This window comes from Phaenicophaeus curvirostris, chromosome 3, assembly GCF_032191515.1.
Source record: "Phaenicophaeus curvirostris isolate KB17595 chromosome 3, BPBGC_Pcur_1.0, whole genome shotgun sequence".
Classification (NCBI taxonomy): domain Eukaryota; kingdom Metazoa; phylum Chordata; class Aves; order Cuculiformes; family Cuculidae; genus Phaenicophaeus; species Phaenicophaeus curvirostris.
In genome coordinates this window covers 19,370,939-19,393,159 of record NC_091394.1, presented here as the reverse complement: position 1 = coordinate 19,393,159, position 22,221 = coordinate 19,370,939, and the positions used below count along the sequence as shown (strand labels likewise).

At 46.5% G+C, this 22,221-nt stretch overlaps 1 protein-coding gene across 1 annotated transcript; it reads left to right on the top strand.

Moving 5' to 3' along the window:
• The first annotated feature begins 11,883 nt into the window (after positions 1 to 11,883).
• Positions 11,884 to 22,104, top strand: SNRNP48 (small nuclear ribonucleoprotein U11/U12 subunit 48). The gene is made up of 9 exons (XM_069853469.1): positions 11,884 to 11,937; positions 12,028 to 12,141; positions 13,302 to 13,362; positions 14,636 to 14,710; positions 17,416 to 17,604; positions 18,501 to 18,622; positions 19,042 to 19,157; positions 20,165 to 20,329; positions 21,844 to 22,104. Exons 1-9 carry the CDS (start codon positions 11,902 to 11,904, stop codon positions 21,881 to 21,883), a joined length of 918 nt encoding a protein of 305 aa, XP_069709570.1. The 5' UTR covers positions 11,884 to 11,901; the 3' UTR covers positions 21,884 to 22,104.
• The last annotated feature ends 117 nt before the right edge of the window (positions 22,105 to 22,221 follow it).

Below are 22,221 nucleotides of genomic sequence, written 5' to 3'. Positions count from 1 at the left end.
AGCAGGACTCGGGAGAGCTGCTATGTCTCTCCTGGCCACCCTCTACACTCGGAACATGCATACCTCCTGCAACCAGCACTTCTGCCATCCTTGCCTGTCCCTGGAGCCTACGCAGAGTGAAAGGAGAGCACTGAGCTGCTGGGGGGTCAGGGGAGGTCTCCAGGGCAAGAAAAGCCTCAATAAAATGGGAAAAAGCAGAAGTGCTGCAGGTTTACACCGGGATGAGTTTGAGGGCTACCCTTGCCAATGCAAAGGCACTGCACCCCTCCCAAAGCTTAAGGAAAGGGCTTGTGCAACTGCTGCGTTACTGAAACATTGCTGCATCCCTGCTGGCTATGCCTTGCCCAGGCAGCAAGAACCCCCTCTCCCGGCCACCTGCAGCAGGCAGGGATGTGACAGAGAAGTGCCAGGGAGGGAAAGACAAAGACGTGGGCATTGGGTTTGCAGAGAGGGAGCCCCCGCGGCAGCTTGGCAGATGCCGTAGGCACCTGGCATTTCTAAGAAAGGATCGCTTACCGGGGTAAACTGGTGGTGGCCACCTCGTTTATCAGTGTGATCAGACTGTGAGCATTGACAAACTGTGAGTGCGACCCAAAGCGTGCTCCTGCACCACAGGAGTGTGCCATAAAAAGACACACTGACACGGTTAATTGAGCTCAGTTTGTATAAGTGAGAAGTACCACGGCTAACTAAGGCCTTTTTTTAGTAATTGTGTGTTTACAACCTGCTGCACTGCTGCCACTACGGATCACAGATGAGGAGAGAGAGGAGGCAGCTGAGGAGCTCTTCCCTGTCTCCCACCCTGCACCTGCTGCCTGGGTGTTTGCACCTGAGCAATCCCACGAGGAATGAGGGGGAAGCCCAGGTATCAGGGAGTGGGATCCTGAATCTTCAGTGCAATACAGTTGCTTTTTTCCAGTACTGAGTGAGGAATTTAAGAGCAGAGACAACACTACTATACTCTGCATGGGTATCTGGTTTAAATCAGTGTTTCTACCTGACTCCTTTTCTGGATTCCTATGTAGGCACCTACAACCTAAGAAAGGCAAGGCTGAGTTTAGGTATCCTGACCTCCCTGGCTGAATCTCGATTGCTGTAAGACATGCAAATATCCTTCCTCTTACTTCAGCAGTAACAGGTTTGGGATGGGATGTGCAGCTTGCAGAAGAGCTCCAAATCCCCTAGAGGCAGCCACAGAGATTTTCAGAGAGCGCCCTTCCAGCTGTGAGCTCTTGCTTATCCTGCTCTTAATCACAGCTGTACCCATTAAGACTCTGCCACGGGAGCCAGGAATAGACCAGAGTAATCCTGCTGCCCGGCAGCCTTTCCGATAGTTTCGTAATTCACAGCCATGTGTGTGACATCTTCATTCACCTCATTCTGCTGGGAAATTGCCACATACAACACTTACAGGTTCTATCCGTCACCCACCCGCCAAGGCACCGCTGTTCTCCATGCATGCCACAAACATAAGAGGCTGCAGCACCACATGTGGACGCTCAGCTAGAAATCCGACCTTTCCTACATTTGAATTTGCAGCTTACATTATGTAGTTTTAAAGCAGCTCTTCCTACATTTGAATTTGCAGCTTATACTATGTAGTTTTAAAGCGGCTCTTTTAACACAGCTTATGACTGTTCGCATCTATTTGGTGGAACCTGAATTGACTCTTGACATGTTTTTGCTTTGCTAACAGCTTTTAGTGATGTGAATAGAGCTGTTGTCTTAAGAAATGTCCTATTAGTGTTTCTATATTGCTTCTGCTGTTGTGGACGAGAGATGTATCTGAGGTGAGACACTTCACTGCACAGTACATTTGACAGGCACGAAGAATAGCACATGTGAGGTTCTGCCCCAGGGTCTGGAAAGCAGAATAAACACTGTTAAAAGAAAATAACCTTATTCTTCATCCACACTTGCATGGAAGCGCGTGCCAGGGTGCTGTGTGTGCATGCTGGGTTGGAAGATGCTTCTTGTGAAGTAGGTGCTTGCTTTGCAAGGCTGTGCCTTGTGAGAGACACGGCGCCTGTGAGGGAACAGACAACAGGACAGTTTCAAGGCTGCAGAAATATTGATGGACTAAGCAAAATGGGGCATTTTGCTTATCTGGGGAACAGTTCTTGTTTGGAAGTGATATAATGGAACAGTTCCTGCTTTTAAGTGAAGGTTTTGAGTATCAGTGAATGTTAGAGAATTCGAAAGACCTAGAAGCATACAGCTGCTGACATGATGGGCAGGGATACTGAAGAGGCGGGGATGACCAAAAAACACAGGCCTAGTGGGGGAGGAAATGTGGAGAAAGCCTGCGAAGTAGCAGAGGATGGAAAGAAGCCTGCAGTGAGGAACAGAGGGATGTGGAGACCACGGTGTGTGTGTTGGGAGCACAGCACTTCAACTGCGAACTCATAATGAATTGTGTGTGTGTAGAGTCAAGAGAAACTGGCCAGGACATGGAGTTTGATACTATAATTCAGGCACACATAAGTGCCCGAGAGCCATTTCTGACTACAAGCAAGCAGCACTTCTGTTTCAAGTCTCAGCCGACAAGCTGAGCTTCCAAATGTGATGCTGCTGGGGTGCAGGTTTTGCGCTGAGTCTGATGAAATCCCATCACTGATGAGCTCAGCAAATATGGTGATCTTGAATTACGAGTCCCTGTGAGCCCTAAAACCACACTGTGTTCTCCCCACTGGCAGTTATTGTGCAGGACCTCCATTTCTCTCCTGCACTTGCTTTCTCCTTCTCCCTGCCTCCACAAACTTGGGAAGCCTGAGATGTTGTGCCCATCTGAGCATATGCCAATCTCCTCAAAGGGCATCTATAATCCCCTGTGCTAATCCTCCTGCAAAAGGAAGGATGCTTGTAGGCAGCACTTGCAAATCCACACCCAGGATATTAAGCTTGTTATAAAACCTGGCCTGTCTGGGGTCTGCTGACACTTGTTTCCAAATAAATTGTTGTGGATGACTACCTTTCTCCTTCTTGCTGTAAAATGTTGCTTCAGCTTAAAGTAATACTAATTGTTTCATACACCCTTCTGAGAGGAAATGGCAACACCTAAGGACAGGTATCATTATTCACTGCACTAATAGTGCTGAACATGATATGCCACTTTTTCAAAGCGACCTCTAAAGCTGTGCAAGTCTGCAGATGCAGCAAAAGCAAGCAGCTCAATCCATATGTGTCCAGACATCGCACTATGCAGGCAAGGATCCCCTAGGGCTTGGGGTATGCACAGGGCCCTCAAGGGAGGAGCTGAAGTTCCCTGTACCAGAACAGATAGGAGCACACTTAGGACATGCCCACATGGCAAATGCAAGTGTGATTTAGGCACCAGCTGAAACATGTTGTTAACACCTTGACTTCTGTTTTGCTCTAAAGCTTTTGAAGTGGTATAAGTGGTGAAAGCACTGTAAGGTCTATGCTCTTTTAGGTCCCCGTTGCCTTGCCCCATGTGGCAGTTCATCTGCTGGAGTGTGGAAGGGCTCCAGCTGGCTGCAGTGCAGTGATGTAGGGCTGGGACTCAGCTGGCTCGCCTGGCAGTGAGAGTGAGGTGCTTCAGAGGCTGCAGGTGGCACAAAGGGAGGGATGGTGTCCCTCCCTAGAAGGCACCTCCGTGTGTCCTGTTGACAAAGGGCTGGGTGGGCAGCAAGGGGTCTGTCTGCTCCAGCTCATCTTTGGCAGGCAAGCAGCTGGGCAGGTTCCCAGTGCTCGGGAAATACAATCCCACTCATGTACACTAGGCAGGGGCAACAGCGACCCAAGGACAAAGGCCTGGCAGAAAGCTGTTACAGCAACACACACAGCAGCACTCATCTGCTGCTGTAGACTTAGAAGCTTTCACAGGGTGAGGGAAATGTAATCTGGGTAACACCTTTGAGCCACATAACAAATTAAGAAATACTGAATTAATTAACTCTTGCTTTGGGGTAGGGACCTATTACTGCGGAAAATGAAGCAAAGAAGCAGTAAAGCACACATTTTCAGAGGAGGCCAGGTTTATCAATGCCTCTGCTGTCCTCTTCCTGATGGATGCTCAGACTCTGCTCTCAGACCTTCCCAGACAGGCAGCACTGCTAAGCAACCCCTCCAATGAATAGATCTAGCACCTTTGTCTAAAGTCCTGGTTTATGATTTTGACGCAGGAGTCCCTGCTCCAGCCTTCCTCACACTTCTCCCAAATCTGTTACAGCTGTCCTCATTCCCTTGGGGTGTAGCCTTAGGCTATGTGCAATCCAGAGTACCTGTGGGTACAGCCGGAAGGGGTTAACGCTTATAGTTGATTATACCTGATTTCAGATGTGGTAGGTTGACCCTGGTTGCACATCAAGTGCCTACTCTCTCACTTCCCACCCTCAGATGGACAGGGTAGAGAAAATATAACAAAAGGCTCATGGGTTGGGATAATAAGGACAGGGAGTGATCATTCCCCAATTACTGTCATGGAAAAAAACAGACCTGACTCAAGGAAAATCAGTTTAATTTCTTAACAATCAAATTACAGTAGGGTAATGAGAAATAATGCCAAATCTTGAAGCATCTTTCCCCCACCTGTATCTTCTCCCTGGGCTCTACTACTCATTTTCTCTACCTTCTCCCCGCAGCAGCACACGGGCATGAGTTACAGTCAGTTCATCACACGTTGTCTCTGCCACTCCTCCCTCCTCACGGGGAGGACCCCTCACTCTCTTCCCTTGCTCCAGCATGAGGTGGCTCCCATGGGAGACAGTTCTCCATGAACTTTTCCAACACTAGTCCTTCCTGTGAGCCACAGTTCCTCATGAACTACTCCAGCATAGGTCCTTTTCATAGAGTGCAGTCCTTCAGGAACAGACTGCTGCAGCGTGCATCCCCCAGGGGGTCACAAGTTCTGCCAACAAACCTGCTCCATCATGGGCTCCTCACCACATGGGTCCACAGGTCCTGCCAGGAGCCTGCTCCAGTGTGAGCTTCCCACGGTGTCACCGCCTCTTTGAGGCACATCCACATGTTCCAGGGTCTTCTGTGGCTGCAGGTGGATATCTGCTGCACCTTGGACCTCCATAGGCTGCAGGGACACAACCTGCCTCACTGTGGTCTTCACCATGGGCTGCAGAGGAATGTCTGCTCTGGTGCCTGGAGCACCACCTCCTCCTCTTCCTTCTTCAGTTTCAGTGGTCTTGGTGTCTACAGAGTTGTTCCTCTCACATCTTCTCACTCTTCTCTCTGCTGCTGTTGTGCAGCAGTTGTGCCCCTCTTTCTGAATTATGCTATTACAGAAGTGCTACCACTGTTGCTGATGGTCTTGGCCTTGGCCAGCAGCAGTCTGTCTCGGAGCTGGCTGGCATGGGCTCTGTCAGACAGAGGAGAAGCTTCAAGCAGCTTCTCACAGAAGCCACCCCCGTAAGCCCTTCCCGTTACCAAAACCTTGCCATACAAACCAAACACATCAGGCTGCCTCTTTGTTGGCATCAGCTAGCTAAGCTTGGTGGTGGCTTTGTAGCCCAATCAGCAGAGTGCAACAGCTTGCAGTGCTAGGCAGGGCTCTGTGCAGCATGCGCTCTCTTGCTCAGCCCACAGTCCCTAGTGAGGAGCTATCTCTAGGCAAAATAATGCTATTCAGTAGCTAAGGCAGCACCCAAGCTCCAGACTGGGACACATTATAAAGCCTCACATCAAGCATGGAGCTGCAAAGCATCCCTAAGAAGTCTGACACAGAAACAGCAAGCAGATGAGTAAATTGTTATGTCTTAATTTCAAGCAGACATCAATTGGACATCAATAGCATGCTTTTAAAAGAAAACCACAGGCTCCTCTGTGCTTCCTGGCAAAGAGCACAAGCAGCCCCATGCTGGAAGGGTGTCCACACTGGCAACACACAGCTAAGCACAAGCAGGGGCCGAGTCACTGTTTCCGCAGTTACAGAGTCTTGGTGACATTTTGATTCAGTATTTGTAACAAAAAGCGTGGAAGAGGCTCTCCTTCTTCACAGGGATGTTGCCTAATGACAACGAGTGTTAAATAAATGAATATGCTGAAGGCAGGTGCCAGACTGCTGCTAGGCCATGAACAATGCAGGTGAAAAAGGCAAGTGAGGAACCTCAGTCCTGAGCAGGCGGTGGGTATCACGTGGTCTGAAAGCTTGGGGCAAAGAAAAGGTAGAGGGAGCAAGCAAAGGATCAAGGATTGAAATGCAGCAACTGTGAAGGTGCTAAGGCTTAAATGTAAAACTCTGTACAAATTCAAAAGTACACATATTAAAAATCAGCATGGATTTACTTCTGACTGTTTAAAGGTGAATTTCCAGCTCTGTCAAGTAAGACTGTTTTCCAGCACTACTCCTGCAGCGATGTATCTTGTCACTATGTTTAAGCATGAAAGGTTATATAGCTTCCATATGAATCTGGCATGTGCGGGCAACACCAAGCTTTCAATTTCTTTATCCTTAACGATAAGGATGATATCAACCTGATAAACTGATCTAGATCTGATGAATCCACAAGAGATCACACAGAGATACAGAACAAGGAATCAATAAGGTTTTAACAGATGCTAGAGTTGCCTCCTATAAATCAATTTTGAAGTGTCCAGTGTAGTGCAGTTTGTAAAATACACCTCAGGCTGCAATTGTGAACTGGACTAAGCTTGAAAGGAATAAGCATTTAGATCCAGAAGCCAAGGACCTGCAACAGGCTCTGAGTGGTACACAGCTGAAGAAATGAATCAGCTGTATTCCCCTAGCAGAGGAACCAATTAGGTCTGAGAGCAATCATTGACTTTGCTGGTTGCCACCAGCACCTACACACTTTGGAACCAGCAGGAAGGGCAACAAAACTAGAACTCAGAGAGCATATGATGAAAATTAAACGCTGGTCAGGGATCTGCAAAGGGAATTTTGAAAATTCTGCCTATGCCATGAAAAACATTTCTATAACTTAATTCATGTGAAATTCACCCCATGTTCCTGTAGATAATGAAGCTGATTCAGCTGAATCTGTGCTACAGATTTTGAGTGTGAAGTCCTAGCTGATGTCTAAGAAAGCACGGAATAATAACAACAATGATAAAAAATAAATTGAAATTCAAGTGTCTGTGTACTTCTTTTTTACAAAATCTCTCTTGAGTTCAGTAGCTTCTGCCAAATGACGCCCATGCTATCAGCCTGGATATCAGATCTCCCTCCCTGGAGAAAATGAGTTTGACACATGGGTTCCAGGGGCAAGGGAGAAGAGGTAGCACCATTACAAAAGCGAACTGAGTTGTTCTGAGATGAGTACGGTCAATCTTACCCCTGGGGTGCTGGGCTCCCCTGCCTCCCTATTTGACATTCCCTGTTTCTGGAGTCCAGTGGGTGAGTGTTAATGAAGCAAATGCAGTTTAAGACTCCCTAGGGATGAGGCAGTTTCTGCATGGTGTATGCCCTGGGGGTATCTAATGCCCTGCTGCAGAACAGAGAGTGGTATGCCACGTGCTGCCTTCTTACTCCATGTCCTTTGCCATGCTAAATGCTGAGAACTTGGCTGCAATTTTGCCAAATACAATGGGGTGGAGCCCAGCAAAAACCTGTTACAGTACCAGGTCCAAAGCTGCCTGCCAGCCTGCCTGGGCTCTCTGGGGCCATAAGCCACGCTGCTTCCATTTTGGCTTTTGCGTAGTCCCTAGAAGTTCCTTCAGTTCGCTTTTCTCTGTTCCCTGGCCGTTTCCCTACACAGAAATGTGCATGCTGACCACAGTAAGGCCTGAGAAAGCTGTTATATAGGCTTTTTATCTAAGGAACAGAGGAAGTGTTAAACATGAAAACTCTTCTCCGGCATGTTAGAGAAAAAATTATTTTATTCAAGGAGTCAATATACCTCTAAATAGATATTTAAGTAGCTGCAGAAAGCCTACAAGGATTTGTTATCAGTGAGAGAAAAAAAGAAAATACTGTGGGTGAGTGATCCTCCTCTCCATGTGATCTGAGTGGGGAAGGGTTTTGTCACTCAGGATGAGACTCCCACTCCCAGGGGATAGCCATCAAAAACGCCTGGCCCATAAGAGTAGTGCAGTTTCAGCATGATGCTCTGGGGGGGCTTTGTTGGGTTGGGATCACTAACCCTATGTTAAAGTTCCTGCCTCAGCATATGGTCCCAAGGTAGGTGATCCTCTAACGTGCCAACAGCTGGATTATCTAGCAGTATAAATTTGATCCTGAGGAGGATACAAGGTGGAGTTCTCCAGGAGTGCCGTATGGTCTTTATGTTATCATTACATATGCAGTGTTGTGCCTTTTGCTTATCCTGCAGTTTAGGACTGTTCTGATGAGGATATTTGGGGCTGGTTCCCATGGAGATTTTCTCTGGAGATCAGTATTGCCCTGAAAAGCCTCTAGGAAATCATCACACTACCAGCATACTCAGCATTGCAGTTCTGCTAAGCGGTTGGGCCATACACTTGTACCACCATTCTGGGAAGCTGCAACCAGGCGGCAGTCCTGCCTGGGGAAACGAAGCTGTGGAGTTTCCTCTCTCCTTCTCAGAAAGGGTCATGGAGACAAAGATGTGTTGACTTTGGTGGTATGTTGTTAACCATGTTGTTTGATGAAGAAGTCTCGACATTGCTGACCTTCAGCCAGCATGCTGCTAGGGTGAGGAAGAAGGTATGCCACAGGCTGGAGAGAATCAGCTTGGAAAGATGATGTAGCTGAAAGTCTGTGGCAATCCCACCCCTTGTTTGATGGGAAATCAATGTGAAGTGTGCCAGTGCCTGGAAGGAAAAGCAGCACTGTGAATTTTTGTAAGCTGACAGCCTTTGTCTACCACCAGTCAGTTTGTTCCTGGAAAATTCGCAGCCAGAATATACAGTGGCAAAGTGGCTAATAGAAGCATCTTACCCCTGCTTCATTGTATCTTGCTGTAATAAAAGGCCGTGGTTCATCTATCAACCCTGATTTTCTTGAAACCCATTTCAGAGGCTTAATCTTACCCCTGTGTTGTTCCAGACCTCTCTGTGATCTGCACTAAGGCATCCGTGAGACAGTTTTGAAGACCCTGAAGATGGCTCTTGCTCCTTTCCAGAGTCTGAGTACAGTGGGTACATCCCTCTGTGTCCCAGACAGTGACCTAGACACTACCTGCCCAGCACTTGCTCTCCATGTGGCAGCCTCTTTTTGATTAGTCAAGACACACCTCTGCTGCTCAGCATGGGTGAGCTGCAGTGCTACCTGGATGTTGGGATGACCTGACTTCCTAGCACAAGCTGCCTCCTAACTGAAGTGCTGTGTCACAGGACAGAGGCTTCTCCCAGAGCTCTAGAAAGGAAATCATTCATCCCAGTGGCTTGTTCGTTAGGTTTTTCCCCAAATTCATAAAGGCCAGGGGTGAAAAAAAAAATCAAAAACAAAACCAAAAGACAGTATTTTTTGATTGTTTCATGATCCCAGGAATTGGCATTTTTAGGGGAAAATAAACCCTGAGATGGTTTTGAATCATTCAACGTGTTGTTTAATAGAGTAAAACATCTATTCTGATCATGATTAATAACTCTCAATTTAACTTATAGGTTAAAAAAATCAAAATGTTGTTTAAACTTTACTCTCTTAAAAAATCTGCTTGGTTGCTTTGTCAAACTTGACTGTCATAACTCTGATGAAACGTTATTTTCCACTGGAGATAGTTAGCACCATTTTGCCCAGCTGTTCTTATTACGTTTTTTCATAAAATGTGCTAATGTTAGCAAGCATACTCTGTTACAGCATGGAAGAAATTGCGAGGGCAGCTGCGACGTCTTTAACTCTTCAGTATTCTGTATCGCGTGAAGTCAAAGATCCTCAGGCAAACATATCTAGAGACAGCAAATCTCTCAAAGGGCTAAAATCCCAGCTGAATCTCAAATTCACTATGCAGGAGAGAAAGGGCTGTAATCTGCTAATGAAAGCAGATGTACAAGAGTCATTCTGGCAGCTACATCTGTCATGCTGCCTCCTTCCTACCTCCCCCATCCCGCCTTGTTAAACCCACTCTTCCTTCCAGTCGTATCTCCATTTCTCAGAGATGATAAAAATAGGCAAGCACTAATGTCAATCACGTGAAATTTATTCCTTAGGATGGGCATTCTTTCCCCATCCTATGTTACAATCTTATTGAGTCCTGCTGCTCCCTCAGTATCTAGGGGAAGGCTCTCACGATTTTTGGCAGGCAGCAGGCAGGTTGTGTCTAGGTCACTGTCTGGGACACAGAGGGATGTACCCACTGTACTCAAACTCCGGAAAGGAGCAGAAGCAGGCAGCCACGCATCTGCCTCTCACACCAGACCCTGTGCATCACATGCATGGGAGTGGTGATGGGGAGAAACACCCTGCACCACGTTGCCTGCTCCTTATGGATCCCCTTGCAAGGCAAGTGGCAGGAGGCCTCTGCCTCACAGCACATTCGTCATGTTCCAAGAGGAAAACAGGCATCAGAGGCTCAATAGCATTGAGGTGACCAATCATCCATCTTCCATCCGGCCTCTAACAAGCATATGCTTTGGGGGGCTGGCTCCTCCTCTGAAGCATCCACATAGGCACAGGCTGTGCTCAGGAAAGAAATCAGCCCTTGCTAAAGCTGGTGAGCAGTTCAGGCGTGGGGCTAGTGAAGAAAAAGCAGGCTGCCCTCAGAGTTTTCTTTGCTCCTTTATGGCAAAAAGCCCCAAAAGGAGCAGGAAGGTACCAGTATCCTCATGGGAAAAAGCGCTGCTGCCAGACTTCTCTTTCCCAGAGACTGCACAGTGTGGGGCACAGCCCACGCCACCACTGCTGAGTCCCATGAGTGCATTTCCAGCCGTGGCTGCTTTCCTCAGGCTGCTGGTCCAAGCCTGGTCTGCCTCCACTCCAGGCCATGGAGCCCATTCTGCCCACACTGGGCAATCCGCTGCTGCTGGGGTCTGCTGAGTATTCCCCGAGGGAATAAACTTCCCCGAGGGCTCTCCATGCTTCCCCCAGGGCTCTGGGGGCTGCCCCTTCCACAGTGACTACTCCCTGGCTCCCTGAAGAGACTAAGAAGCTGGACATGAGCCAGCAATGCGCACTCACAGCCCAGAAGAACAACCGTATCCTGGGCTGTTCAAAAGAAGCGGGGCCAGCAGGGCGAGAGAGGGGATTCTGCGCCCCTGCTCCTCTTATAAGGCTTCATCTGGAGTGCTGTGTCCAATTCTGGAATCCTCAATGTATGAAGGATATGGAGCTCTTGTTATGGGTCCAGAGGAGGGCTACAAGGATGATCAGAGGGCTGGAGCACCTCCCATACGAGGACAGGCTGAGAGAGTTGGGCTTCTTCAGCCTGGAGAAGGCTCCTAAGAGACCTTATAGTGACCTTCCAGTACCTGAAAGGGGCTACAAGAAAGCTGGAGATGGGATTTTTACGAGGGCATGTAGTGACAAGACTAGGGGGAATGGGTATAAATTGGAGAAGGGCAGATTTAGACCAGACATAAGGAGAAATTTCTTCACGCTGAGGGTGGTGAGGCACTGGCACAGGTTGCTCAGGGAAGCTGTGGCTGCCCTATCCCTGGAGGTGTTCTAGGCCACGTTGGATGGGGCCTCGGGCAGCCTGGTCTAGCGGGGGTGGAACTGGATGTTCTATTACGATCCGTTCCACCTCAAACCACCCTATGAGCCCCACGCTCCAAAGAAGCGGAGCCGCTGTGCAAGACCGCGCCCCAGCCCCAGCCTCCCCGGCGGCGGGGGGCGCCCTCAGCAAAGATGGCGCCACAGCTACAGCCCCCCCGACGGCGGGGGGCGCCCTCAGCAAAGATGGCGCCACAGCTACAGCCCCCCCGGCGGCGGGGGGCGCCCTCAGCAAAGATGGCGCCACAGCCCCAGCCTCCCCCGCGGCGGGGGGCGCCCTCACCCAATATGGCGTCGCCCCGCCCACCGCCCCACGTGACTGCCCGGACCGCGGCGCCATGGCGGCTCCGTGTGCGGTGTGGCTCGGCGACCCGGTGAGGGGCGGCGGGGGCTGCGCGGGGTGTGTGTGTGTTGGGGGGAGCGTGGGGGCGGCGGTGAGCGCTGACCTGTGTCCCCGCCGGCAGGTGGAGTGGGTGACGTGCCCTTACGACGCCCATCACCGCGTCCCGCGGGCGTCGCTGGAGAGGCACGCGGCGTCCTGCCGGCTCCGCGGGATGGGGTACTCTGCCCAGGAGGAGGTGGGCGGCCGCGGCGGCGGGGGGCGCCTCTGGGCTGGGCGGTGCGGGGAGCGGGTGTTGTTACAGACGGGGGGATATTTTGGGTTAAGCTAAAGTAGAGTTCATCCAACTACATGTGTTGGGGAAAGGCAGCGTCGCTCTGGTAGCGTGGGTTTTTTCGAGCGGTGTTTTTCATGGAATCATAGAAGTGCTAGGTGAGAAAAGACCTTGGAGATCATCGAATCCAAGCGTACCTGTTCACTACTAAATTATATCCCCAAGCACCTCGTCTACCCATCTTTGAAACACCTCTAGGGATGGTGGCGCCACCACCTCCCTGGGCAGCCTGTGTCAGTGCCTCAGAACCCTTTCGGTGAAAAGATTTTTCCTGATACCCAGTCTGAACCTTCCCTGGCGGAGCTTGAGGCCATTCCCTCTTGTCCTGTCCCCTGTCACTTGGGAGAAGAGGCCAGTTCCCTCTTCTCCACAACCTCCTTTCAGGTAGAGAACAATTAGGTCTCCCCTCAGCCTTCTCCAGCTCCCTCAGCCGTTCCTCATAAGGCCTGTTCTCCAGCCCCTTCGTTGCTCCAGCAACCCTCCACCAGCTTTGTTGCTCTTCTCTGGACTCGTTCCAGAGCCTCAACATCCTTCTTGTGGTGAGGGGCCCAGAACGGAACACAGGATTCCAGGTGCAGTCTCACCAGTGCTGAGGACAGAGGGAGAAAAATCTCCCTGGACCTGCTGGACACTGGACAGAGAGCTGGAGCCAGCTCCAAATTAGCAAGAGATTTGACTGTTGTGAAGTTCATAATAACATTAAAAGTAGTCCTTGGAAAGTAATAGCATATGCATAAGATTTCTGGAGAAATTTATACATATGCCTGTAAGTGGGAAATACATTCTGTCCCCAGCTCTGGTCTCAATGCACACAACTGAGGGAGATCACTCCCTCGTGCTGCCCAGCCCTGATAAAGGATGCTCGCTTTATAAAACTCAAAAACAAGTCTTAGAGAGTTTATCTGCTGGCATTTTCGGTATCCTAGGGGTACCACCTGCCCGGCTGAGTGGGCGCAGGGACCCCAGTGGTGGGGGCAACTCAGCGGGGTGGGGGAATTGGGGCGCCCAGGGCCAGTGTGCCTGGGGGCAGCCCAGGGTCTTGACTGAGCCTCTCATTCCTGCAGGCTGAGATGTACGACTCCAGGTTTTTCTATGAAAACCTGAAGATTCCCACCGTCACTATGGGTGAGCAGCACTGGGGCTTTGCCTGGGCAGCGGGGGTTCAGTGGAGACCCAGGGGACAAGGGATGAGGGGAGACTGGAGGGAGGTTGGGGCAAAGATGAGGGGTGGAGGAGAAGCGGTGTGGGGGAACAAGGATGGAGCTGAGGGAGACCTGGAGCAGGGAGGAGACAGAGGATGGCGCTGAAGGGAGACCAGGGTTGTAGCAAGGGATGGGGACAAAGTGGGGGTGGGTGGTCGAGGCTGGGGAGAAGGGGCTGAAGGGAAACTTGGGTGGGCAAAGGATGGAGTTGAGTGGAGAATCAGTGGGGGAGAGACGGGATGGAGCTGGGGATGAGGGGCAGAAGGGAAACTAAGGCAGGTGGTGGGAGGTGAAGGATGGAGCTGAGGGAAGACCAGGGGCAAGGGAGACGGGATGAGGCTGAAGGGAGACCAAGGCAGGGAAGGGACAGAGAATGAGGGATGGAGAGGAAGTTTTGGGGGGTGGGGCAGGCAAAGGATGGATCTGAGAGGAGACCTGAGGAGAGCAGCAGAGGCAGGATGGGGCTGAAGGAACACCAGGGTGGTGCAAGGGATGGGGCACTAAGGGGACACTGGGGGAGGAATGAAGGATGGAGCTGAGGGCAGACTTCTGGGAGAGACATGGGTCGGATCTGAGGGGAGTCCACCCAGGGTAGGCAGGGTCTGAGTCCTCGGAGCAGCACACCCCACTGTCTTGACAGCCATAAGCTCTCCAATGCTTCTTAGAAAAACTGAGTGTTTTCATCAGCAGGTTTATTTTCTCACTATTGTGCTTTACCTTAATTTACCATTGTTATGCATCTGTCATAGTGTAGGTCTTCTCTGTATGTCTCTTGGCTGTTTTCATCTTAAAGTCCAAGGAGGGTCTTTTATTTTTCTCCCCTCTTGAGTTGTTTTCCAGGTTCTTGCATTGTTCACCTAGCATCAAGTGCTAAAAGTGTATTAAAACACGTGCTTAGAAGGTGAAAAAAGCTGTCCCTAGAGTTTGGGGATATAGTAATGGTACAGAAGAGAATTGCAGTATATATATGTTTATTTTTCCATATCCCTGTAACCTGGAAACCCTCTTCACCGCCCCCACCCCCGCAGTTCAAATATGGAATAGATTAAAATGGTATTTTAGATCAGACTTTCCCTTATACATAAATAAAACTACAGTGTTCTGAAACATATCATGTCTCTTGATAGAGATTGGGGAATAAAGACTAACCCTACCAAGTCCTTGATGTAAAAGTTCTGTGATATTTTTGTCTGCAGATAAAGATCTACAGTTTCACGTTCTTAAACAAGCTAGAGCTCAAAGTGCAAAAGAAGGTACAGGCTACAGTGAAGGTAAGTAGCGAGCAGATGCTGAGACAACTTTGTCAACTCTGTTGTGAGAGCTGCTCGTCTTCCCCTTGCAGCCACCTTCATTCTGCTTGTGAACTGCTATAAGGAATTCTTTTCATTTATTTTTAATATTCCTTCCCTTGTGTATTCTGGAGTATAACTACTTTCTCTACTCAGGGCAACCAGAAAAGAGAATTTGAATCTGTTGTGCTCACAGCTCTAGTTCTTTTCAGGACTAGAAAATCAGCACAGCAAAATTCAGAAGTTTCTTAAAGCAGTAGTCCTTCACTTCCCATCCCAGCACCTACACTATACTTTCTGCTTGCATTTCCTGTTGTTATTCTTCCACTTTTTGTGGCCCAAACTCTTCTAATGCTGCCTCCAACCTTGTTTTTAATGTAAGGGTTCTCCATGTAACGTTTTGTTTAAGGATGAATTGCTAGATGTGAGCTGTATGTGCTTGTCCACCACTCCTCAGATCAAAAACCAAGCAACATGGATTGTTTCAAGACTCCTAAGAAATTGTATAAGAAATATGCTGATGCATCTGCAAATATGTTGACTTTTGCCACTGGCCTTGGCCCATTAGTTCCTTTATGGGTTTTTTTTCAGCTGAGTGGAGACCAGGCTAGGAGTGAGCCTCAGTTTGAGAGTTCAGACCAAGACTTAGTAGAAAAGTATAGAAACCAGTGTAGAGCTGTAGCATGTGGCTTGGAAATTACATCTGAAAGAACAGCATTTCTGTTTACAGACGCTTACTGACAGTAAATGCCAGTAGTCCTTTAGTTTGGTAAGCATATATGTGCAGAAGAAAAAGTGCATTTGTTCTACTTTCCTGACAAATGCTGCAACCGCATAATTTTTTCATTTTATCTTTTTCTCTGGCCTAGAAAATGGAACATTAATAGACTTGCTTGGGAAGGAGCTTTTATGTGATGGGCACTGTGTTTGGAGCACGTTGGGTGCATTTTCTCAGGAGGGAAGTGGTTAACTCATTAATTTTACAAAACCCATCCAAGCAGAGAAGAAACAGATAAACGCTTTCTCACGTGGTGTGTCACAAAGATACATCAGTGAGCCACTAGATGCCAGTGTCTGCTATCCAGTTTTCAATGCAAGCTTTGCATTTCTCTGAAGATAACACTAAAAATGTATTGAGGTGGTTCCCATTGTGGCATCTTGGCCTAGTCTAAGACATGCTGAGTTAAAATTGTTTGTTTAATTTAAATTCTTTGGCAACAGAAATAAATGAAAGCATTTTTCATTTTGACTAACTGTAATTTCCTTTTGACTGACTGTATCAAAGGAAGCAATTTTCTTTCTTTGTTTAAAAAAAAAAATTCTAACCATATTTAGAATATTAGAATTGCTGTATACTAGGAGATGAAAAAGCTGGTCTTAATCACAAGTTTGCAAAATCACAAGTGCAGAACTATTAGGGCAGTTTCATGGGCTTCTGTGATGCTGTAAGAACAGTGCATTTTAAAAATAAAATTCTAGTGCTCATGTTTAAATCTATTAGTTTGGGTTAGCAAAGTTCTGGTTTAGACTCCAAGTACAGTGATAAGGAAATCTGGTATATCAGGTTTGTTGTAGTAGAGTTATTGTGGCTCATCTTCCTCTTCTTTGGTGTCTTTAGTGAAAGCAGAGTGTGAACGATTGCCCAGCTTCTGTTAAGTGCTGAATACTCTAGAAAAGCAGCAGCTGTGCTGTTGTGAAGGTTCCTGCATACACCCCGTCTTATGTCTTGGCTCTTCTGTCTGCATGGAGATGAACATCTGTGTGGGATTGTGCCTTGCAAAGAGAAGGTTGCTTTGTGAGGAGCAGGACTATTGAGGTCGGGTCAATAAACAAGTTAGGATTTTTTCCTAGGTTGCTGGGAATTTGAATGCTCTTGAGTAAAATATATTTCTGCAGGTGATATCCTAGAATACTGCATCCTGTATCTTTAGGGAAGTTGCTTTGCTGCTGTTGCAATGCCGTAAGAATGGATTTATTGTTTGTTTGGAGGATGTGCATTTTAACTGGGGAATGGGAAGAGTGAGTACTGGGCTGATAATTCAGGGAAATAAGAGTGCATAGGCAGTGTGTTTGGTTTTATAACTTTAAAGCTAGTTATCTGAACTAATCTGGAGCATTTTGAAAGTGCATTAGTAGCCCTTTTGGCTATAAATGCCTGTGGCAGTCTGTTACAACAGCCCTGTAAAGTGACAGTGTGAGTGAGACTGATCTGCGTGGTGCCCAGTTATCTGGTCTCCTAGAAGCTTTCATTCTTACAGGCAGAACAACAGGTGTTTCTCAGCTAGTACTTTACAGAAGGTATGGGAGTAAGACAAACCCACAAGTTAGAGCTGCTGCCTCCTCTCTCTTGTTTTAGCTTCTAAGCCAAGAGCTGAAATTGATGGGACAACACAAGGTGTCCTTTTGATCTGATCTAGGACGTTCCCTTCAATGCATATGAAAACCTCTAACTAATCGTATAAGAAGAGAAGTTATACAACTGGTGTGGGACTGGGGGAGGGGTTGTGCCTTTTTTCTTCCGTGAGCAATTTTTATCCTTCTAATTAAGAACGATAAAACTTCTTACAGGTATGTAGGTGAAGGATAGAATCAGCATAGGTGTTTACTCCATTGTTTGTTGAGCTTCTCTGTGTTTTCCAGTTTAATTGTAATGTTTTACTAATAACAACTGTCTGTTCAACCTCCAGGATCTTACTCATTACTGCCTGTAGAAGTTCCTCAAAATCACAAGCGTTTCACCTGTGACCTGACTCAAGCTGATCGCCTCGCTCTTTATGATTACGTTGTTGAGGAAACAAAGAAACAGAGGTCTAGATCCCAAATCACAGAAAATGACAGTGACCTATTTGTGGATTTAGCAGCGAAAATCACCCAAGGTTTGCAGCTATTGTTGAATGTATGGCTCAGAACTTTCACACTGTGTAGTTAGATGAGTTTTGTTGAAAGCCAAACAGAATTGTTTGTGCTGTTTTTGTTGTGAAAAGCTTACTTAAAAGCCACAACGAAGACCTGGCATCAGAAAACAGTAGTCTGCTATCTTTTATGATGTTTTTCTTCTGAGGAAGCCATGGTACTCTGCTCTTGGCACGTCTTGTGTGTATCTTAGTGGATACATCTTTTGTTTATGCTGCAGTTGACCTCAGGTTGCTTACTGATGCCAACTTACTGTGCAGCTTGGAACAGTATTTGCTGTAAGAGATGATGAGATTAAAGATCATTTAAGAATAAAAGCTGAACGAGAAAGGTTGGCAGTCATCCAGTGGAGCCCTTGAGCAACATGTAAATGGGTGTATTGGACCGAGGTATCTCATCCCTGTTGAGTCATGCCAGTTTGTAACTAAACCAAGTGCAACATAAGCATCTGTGTTATCCTGTGGGCCCTGCTGTGCCTAGGAGGTAGGAGATAGCATTTGTAGGCTACAGAGGTAAAGGTTTTACATAATCTGGCTTTCTAATTTCTTTGTGTCTTATTGTAATACTGGCTTTGAAAACAAGGCCTGTATTTTCTAGGCATTTGACCAATTCACAAACCCTTATATTGATTGGATCATTGTCTGGAGATGGAGATCACAGAATACCATTTGCTTGGTGGAGAAAGCTGGAGAGGAAGCTTGTGCTAAGTTCTTAATAGTTAGTAAATACTAGAGAAACTTCAGGAAAAGAACACAGTATGTTCTGTGTTTCAGACTTTTTACTAAAGCACCAGGTTTGCATACCTGCAGGAGCTCATGTCCTACTAATAACCATTTTTTTTACTTCCAATTTTTGCTAGATGATAGTCAGAAAGGTCCAAAGTCGCATCTTGAAATTCTGGCTGAAATGCGAGACTACAAAAGGCGGCGGCAGTCATACAGGGCTAAGAATGTTCATATAACAAAGAAGTCTTACACCGAGGTGAGTATTTGAAAAGAAAGCTATGATTTTTTTTTTCTTTTTGCACAAACGTGCTTATTTTATATCAGCATAAACAACGGTGTATCCTTTTAGAGAAGGAAAAAGTCTCTTTTTCTGCTGCCTTATTAGAGTTGCAGACTATAAAGGAATTGTGTTTTGGTTTTGTTTCGCAGCAAGTTCCAAATAACAGTATTTCTGACCAGTAAGATACAATTTATTGTAAAATGGTGCTATTAAATTTATGCTGAAATGCCAGCTTCTACAAACGAGACTTTCCATTGAAACATTTGATGGGTAGGTGTTTGGGGAAATTTTTTTTAAGATGTATACCTTCTGCTATCTGATGGCTAGTTCAGGCTATACTGTGACATACTGCTTTTTGTTGTTGTTGTTTGTTTTTAATATGTCTTAATCTCCAGGTGATTCGGGATGTGATTGGTGTGCACATGGAAGAACTCAGCAATCACTGGCAGGAGGAGAGTCGGTTGGATAATGAAGAATTATGTGAAGGAGGGAAGTCAAACTCTTCAGGAAGGTATATCACAGTATATTCCTTGGGGATGTTGCAGCCTGATAGCCTGTGGTATTACCCTATTACTTCTTTACATAATCAGCCTTGGCTGAGACATCTACACACTTTATTTTATACTAATTCTGTTAAAACTCTTGCTTGAGACGCTCAGTTTGCATGAAGGTTAGGGAAAAAGTAATTATTAACTTTCTTTCAGGAGTAAGGAGGTAAGTTGCAAGTGATCCAAGTGAACAGGTAGTTTCTGTTGGAGCTGGGGAATGAACGTTGTTCCTTCTGTGTCCAGCCACATCTACGTATGTGATAGCTGGGGACAGAACAACATTTGAAAATACAGTTTCTTCCCCTTCCCTACCACATGACAGCAGATGCTATAATATTTTTCAGAGAAAAGGTTTTAATAACTTGCTCTTATAAATATGGGGACCCTTTACAGTTCTTATCACTGTGAACGCTGCAGTGCTGTTTCACTTACACATATTTACTTATACACATTTCTCCTGTGTCAAGCAACATGGTATGGTCTTCCAGACATCCGTCATTGAAATAAAAATGGAATCATGACCTAGTGATAGTCTGTTTGTGCTTCTTCAGGAGATCTTTGACATGAAAATGTTGAAACTAACTAAAAGGTGACACTTGAGGTGTTTGTTTTCATCGTTAATGTGAATTAAAAGGCCATACAGGAGCTCAGGCTTGCTGGGTTCTCCAGCAGGTGGTTGAAGAGTTAGGGATTTAAAGCAAAAGACTGAACCCTTTCTACTGTCTCCTGTTTTATGAGCAGAGGTGATAAGACTCTGGGGTAGTGTTTGTAAAAAATAACTGGATTAAATAGTGTGATGAGGTTTGCATATATAAGAGCATGGACTTTTGCCTCTTTTGGGAGCTATTGTATTTCTTAGGGAGGTAGGTGATTATATGTTAGTAGGTCGTTATATGACAAAACGGGTGCTGAAAATAATAGTTACTGAAACTATTATTGAATAAAATCAGTAACTTTTTTTTTTTTCCAGAAAGGAAGACAGGCGGTCAGCTTCGGTGGACTCACGGCAGTCTGGAGGAAGCTATAAGGATACTGAACGCACCAGACATAGGAGAGAGAACAGCAGGAGTCCAAGTAAACGAAAAAGGAGTCATGAAAGAGGCAAAGACAGAGATTCTCGGAGGAAAAGAGAGAGGTGAGCATAAAAAGCGTTGACTGACTCCTGCTTCTGAATTGAGCAGCCGTAGCCTTTAGCTCTGAGATTTAGTGCAGAGAATTACACTATCTAGTCCAGTTAAACAGCTAGGCTAATCTCATGTAAAACATAACAAGCCAGTGCCATGAGACTGCTACTACTAAACAGAACTTCCTGCAAGATCATAAACTGTGGTTCAGACTTCAGAATTTACTTTCACATCTGAAACGTGACACTTTGCACAGCACGCTGCACGATTAGCACAGTGCTGTTGCAGGCTGTTTTGCTTCTTGACCAGCATCTGCAAAGGGGGACATATTGTTCATTTAACCAGTTAAGCGTGCTTGTTATATCTAATGCTGATTTCTGCTCTGGTTTGCACTGGGATTTAATAAATAGGATTATTTGTTTCACTGATCATCGAATCATTTAGGTTGGAAAAGGCCCTTAAGTCCAACCATAAACCTAACACTGCCAAGTTCACCACTAAACCATGTCCTTAAGTGCCGCATCTCCACATCTTTTAAGTACCTCCAGGGATGGTGACTCAGCCACCTCCCTGGACAGCCTGTTCCAGTATATGACAAGCTTTCTTTGAAGAAATGTTCCTAATATCCAACCTAAACCTCCTGTGGCACAACTTGACGCCATTTCCTCTTACCCTGCTGCTAGTTAAGTGAGAGAAGAGACCAACACCCACCTTTCTGCAACCTCCTTTCAGATAGTTACGGACAATGATAAGGTCTCCCCTCAGCCTCCTCTTCTCAAGGCTAAACAACCCGAGTTCCTTCAGCCGCTCCTCATAAGCCTTGTTCTTCAGCCCCTTCACCAGCTTTGTTGCCCTTCTATAGACACACTCCAGCACCTCAATTCTAGCGAGGGGCCCAAACCCGAACACAGCGTTTGATGTGCGGCCTCACCAGCACCAAGTACAGGGGGACAGTCACTTCCCTACCCCTGCTGGCCACACTATTTCTGATACAAGCCAGGATGTTACTGGCTTTCTTCGCCGCACTGTTGGCTCCAATTCAGCCAGTTCACTAGTTTGGGACATTTTTTTTTAGGGAACAGAAAACAAATTAGGCCACACCTTCCAATATCATCAAGATGGGCATGTTTGCATCTGCAAGACCATAGGTGTGTGGGACCCACGTTTGAGCAAAGACTTAGGCTGTTGTGTGGAAGAAATGCTGCGTTGTCCCTAGCACGTAGGGAAGAAATGCTGTAGATGACTACATGGATGGGAACACGTTTGTCTCAAAACAGGCTCCATTACATAGTGATGCCATTCATCCTAAACTAATTACCACTGTGGCACTGCATGACAAAACTTTGATTAAAATGGCATGGGAAATAAACCGTCTTAAAGTAGTTTCCTTTTCTTTCCTTAGAAGCGGACATAATCACATTTAATGAGAGCTTTCCATTTTCCAAGTGTTTTGCTTTTTTCTTCCCCTTCAGGTTCTTTCAGTCTGAGCCTAACAGTACACGCCATGTTTGTGTTTTTGTTTCAGGGATGAAGACAAATATCACAGCCATAAAAGAAGAAAGTAGAAACAAGAACCTGATTGTTTTGTTTGTCAGCTGTTAAAATTACTTGCCCAAGAACTATCTTTATTGCTGTGCACATAATACTGGTGTTGCATCACAGCTGTGCTTAAAGGCAGAAGTGAAATATCGTTAAGGTTGTCAGGATGAAAGCAGTATATATCAGAAAATGTGTAAATATGTAAGACTAATGCATCTACTAATAAATTATATTGAACTCTTGTGTATTTGAGTTTAGTCTGAAAATGCTGAAGAATGAAAGCCGTGAGAGGATGTATTGATTTGCCTTCCTGACTTATAGTTAGTGAATATAGAGCAGAGCTAACCCTTGCTGTCTAGGATCA

What these genes read in the sequence shown, in the direction of transcription:
- SNRNP48 (XM_069853469.1), top strand. Translation starts at nt 11,902, where the DNA reads ATGGCGGCTCCGTGTGCGGTGTGGCTCGGCGACCCG. An exon ending in AGGTACAGGCTACAGTGAAG is followed by an intron (nt 14,711 to 17,415) that starts GTAAGTAGCGAG and finishes TTCAACCTCCAG; the next exon opens with GATCTTACTCATTACTGCCT. An exon ending in AAGTCAAACTCTTCAGGAAG is followed by an intron (nt 19,158 to 20,164) that starts GTATATCACAGT and finishes TTTTTTTTCCAG; the next exon opens with AAAGGAAGACAGGCGGTCAG.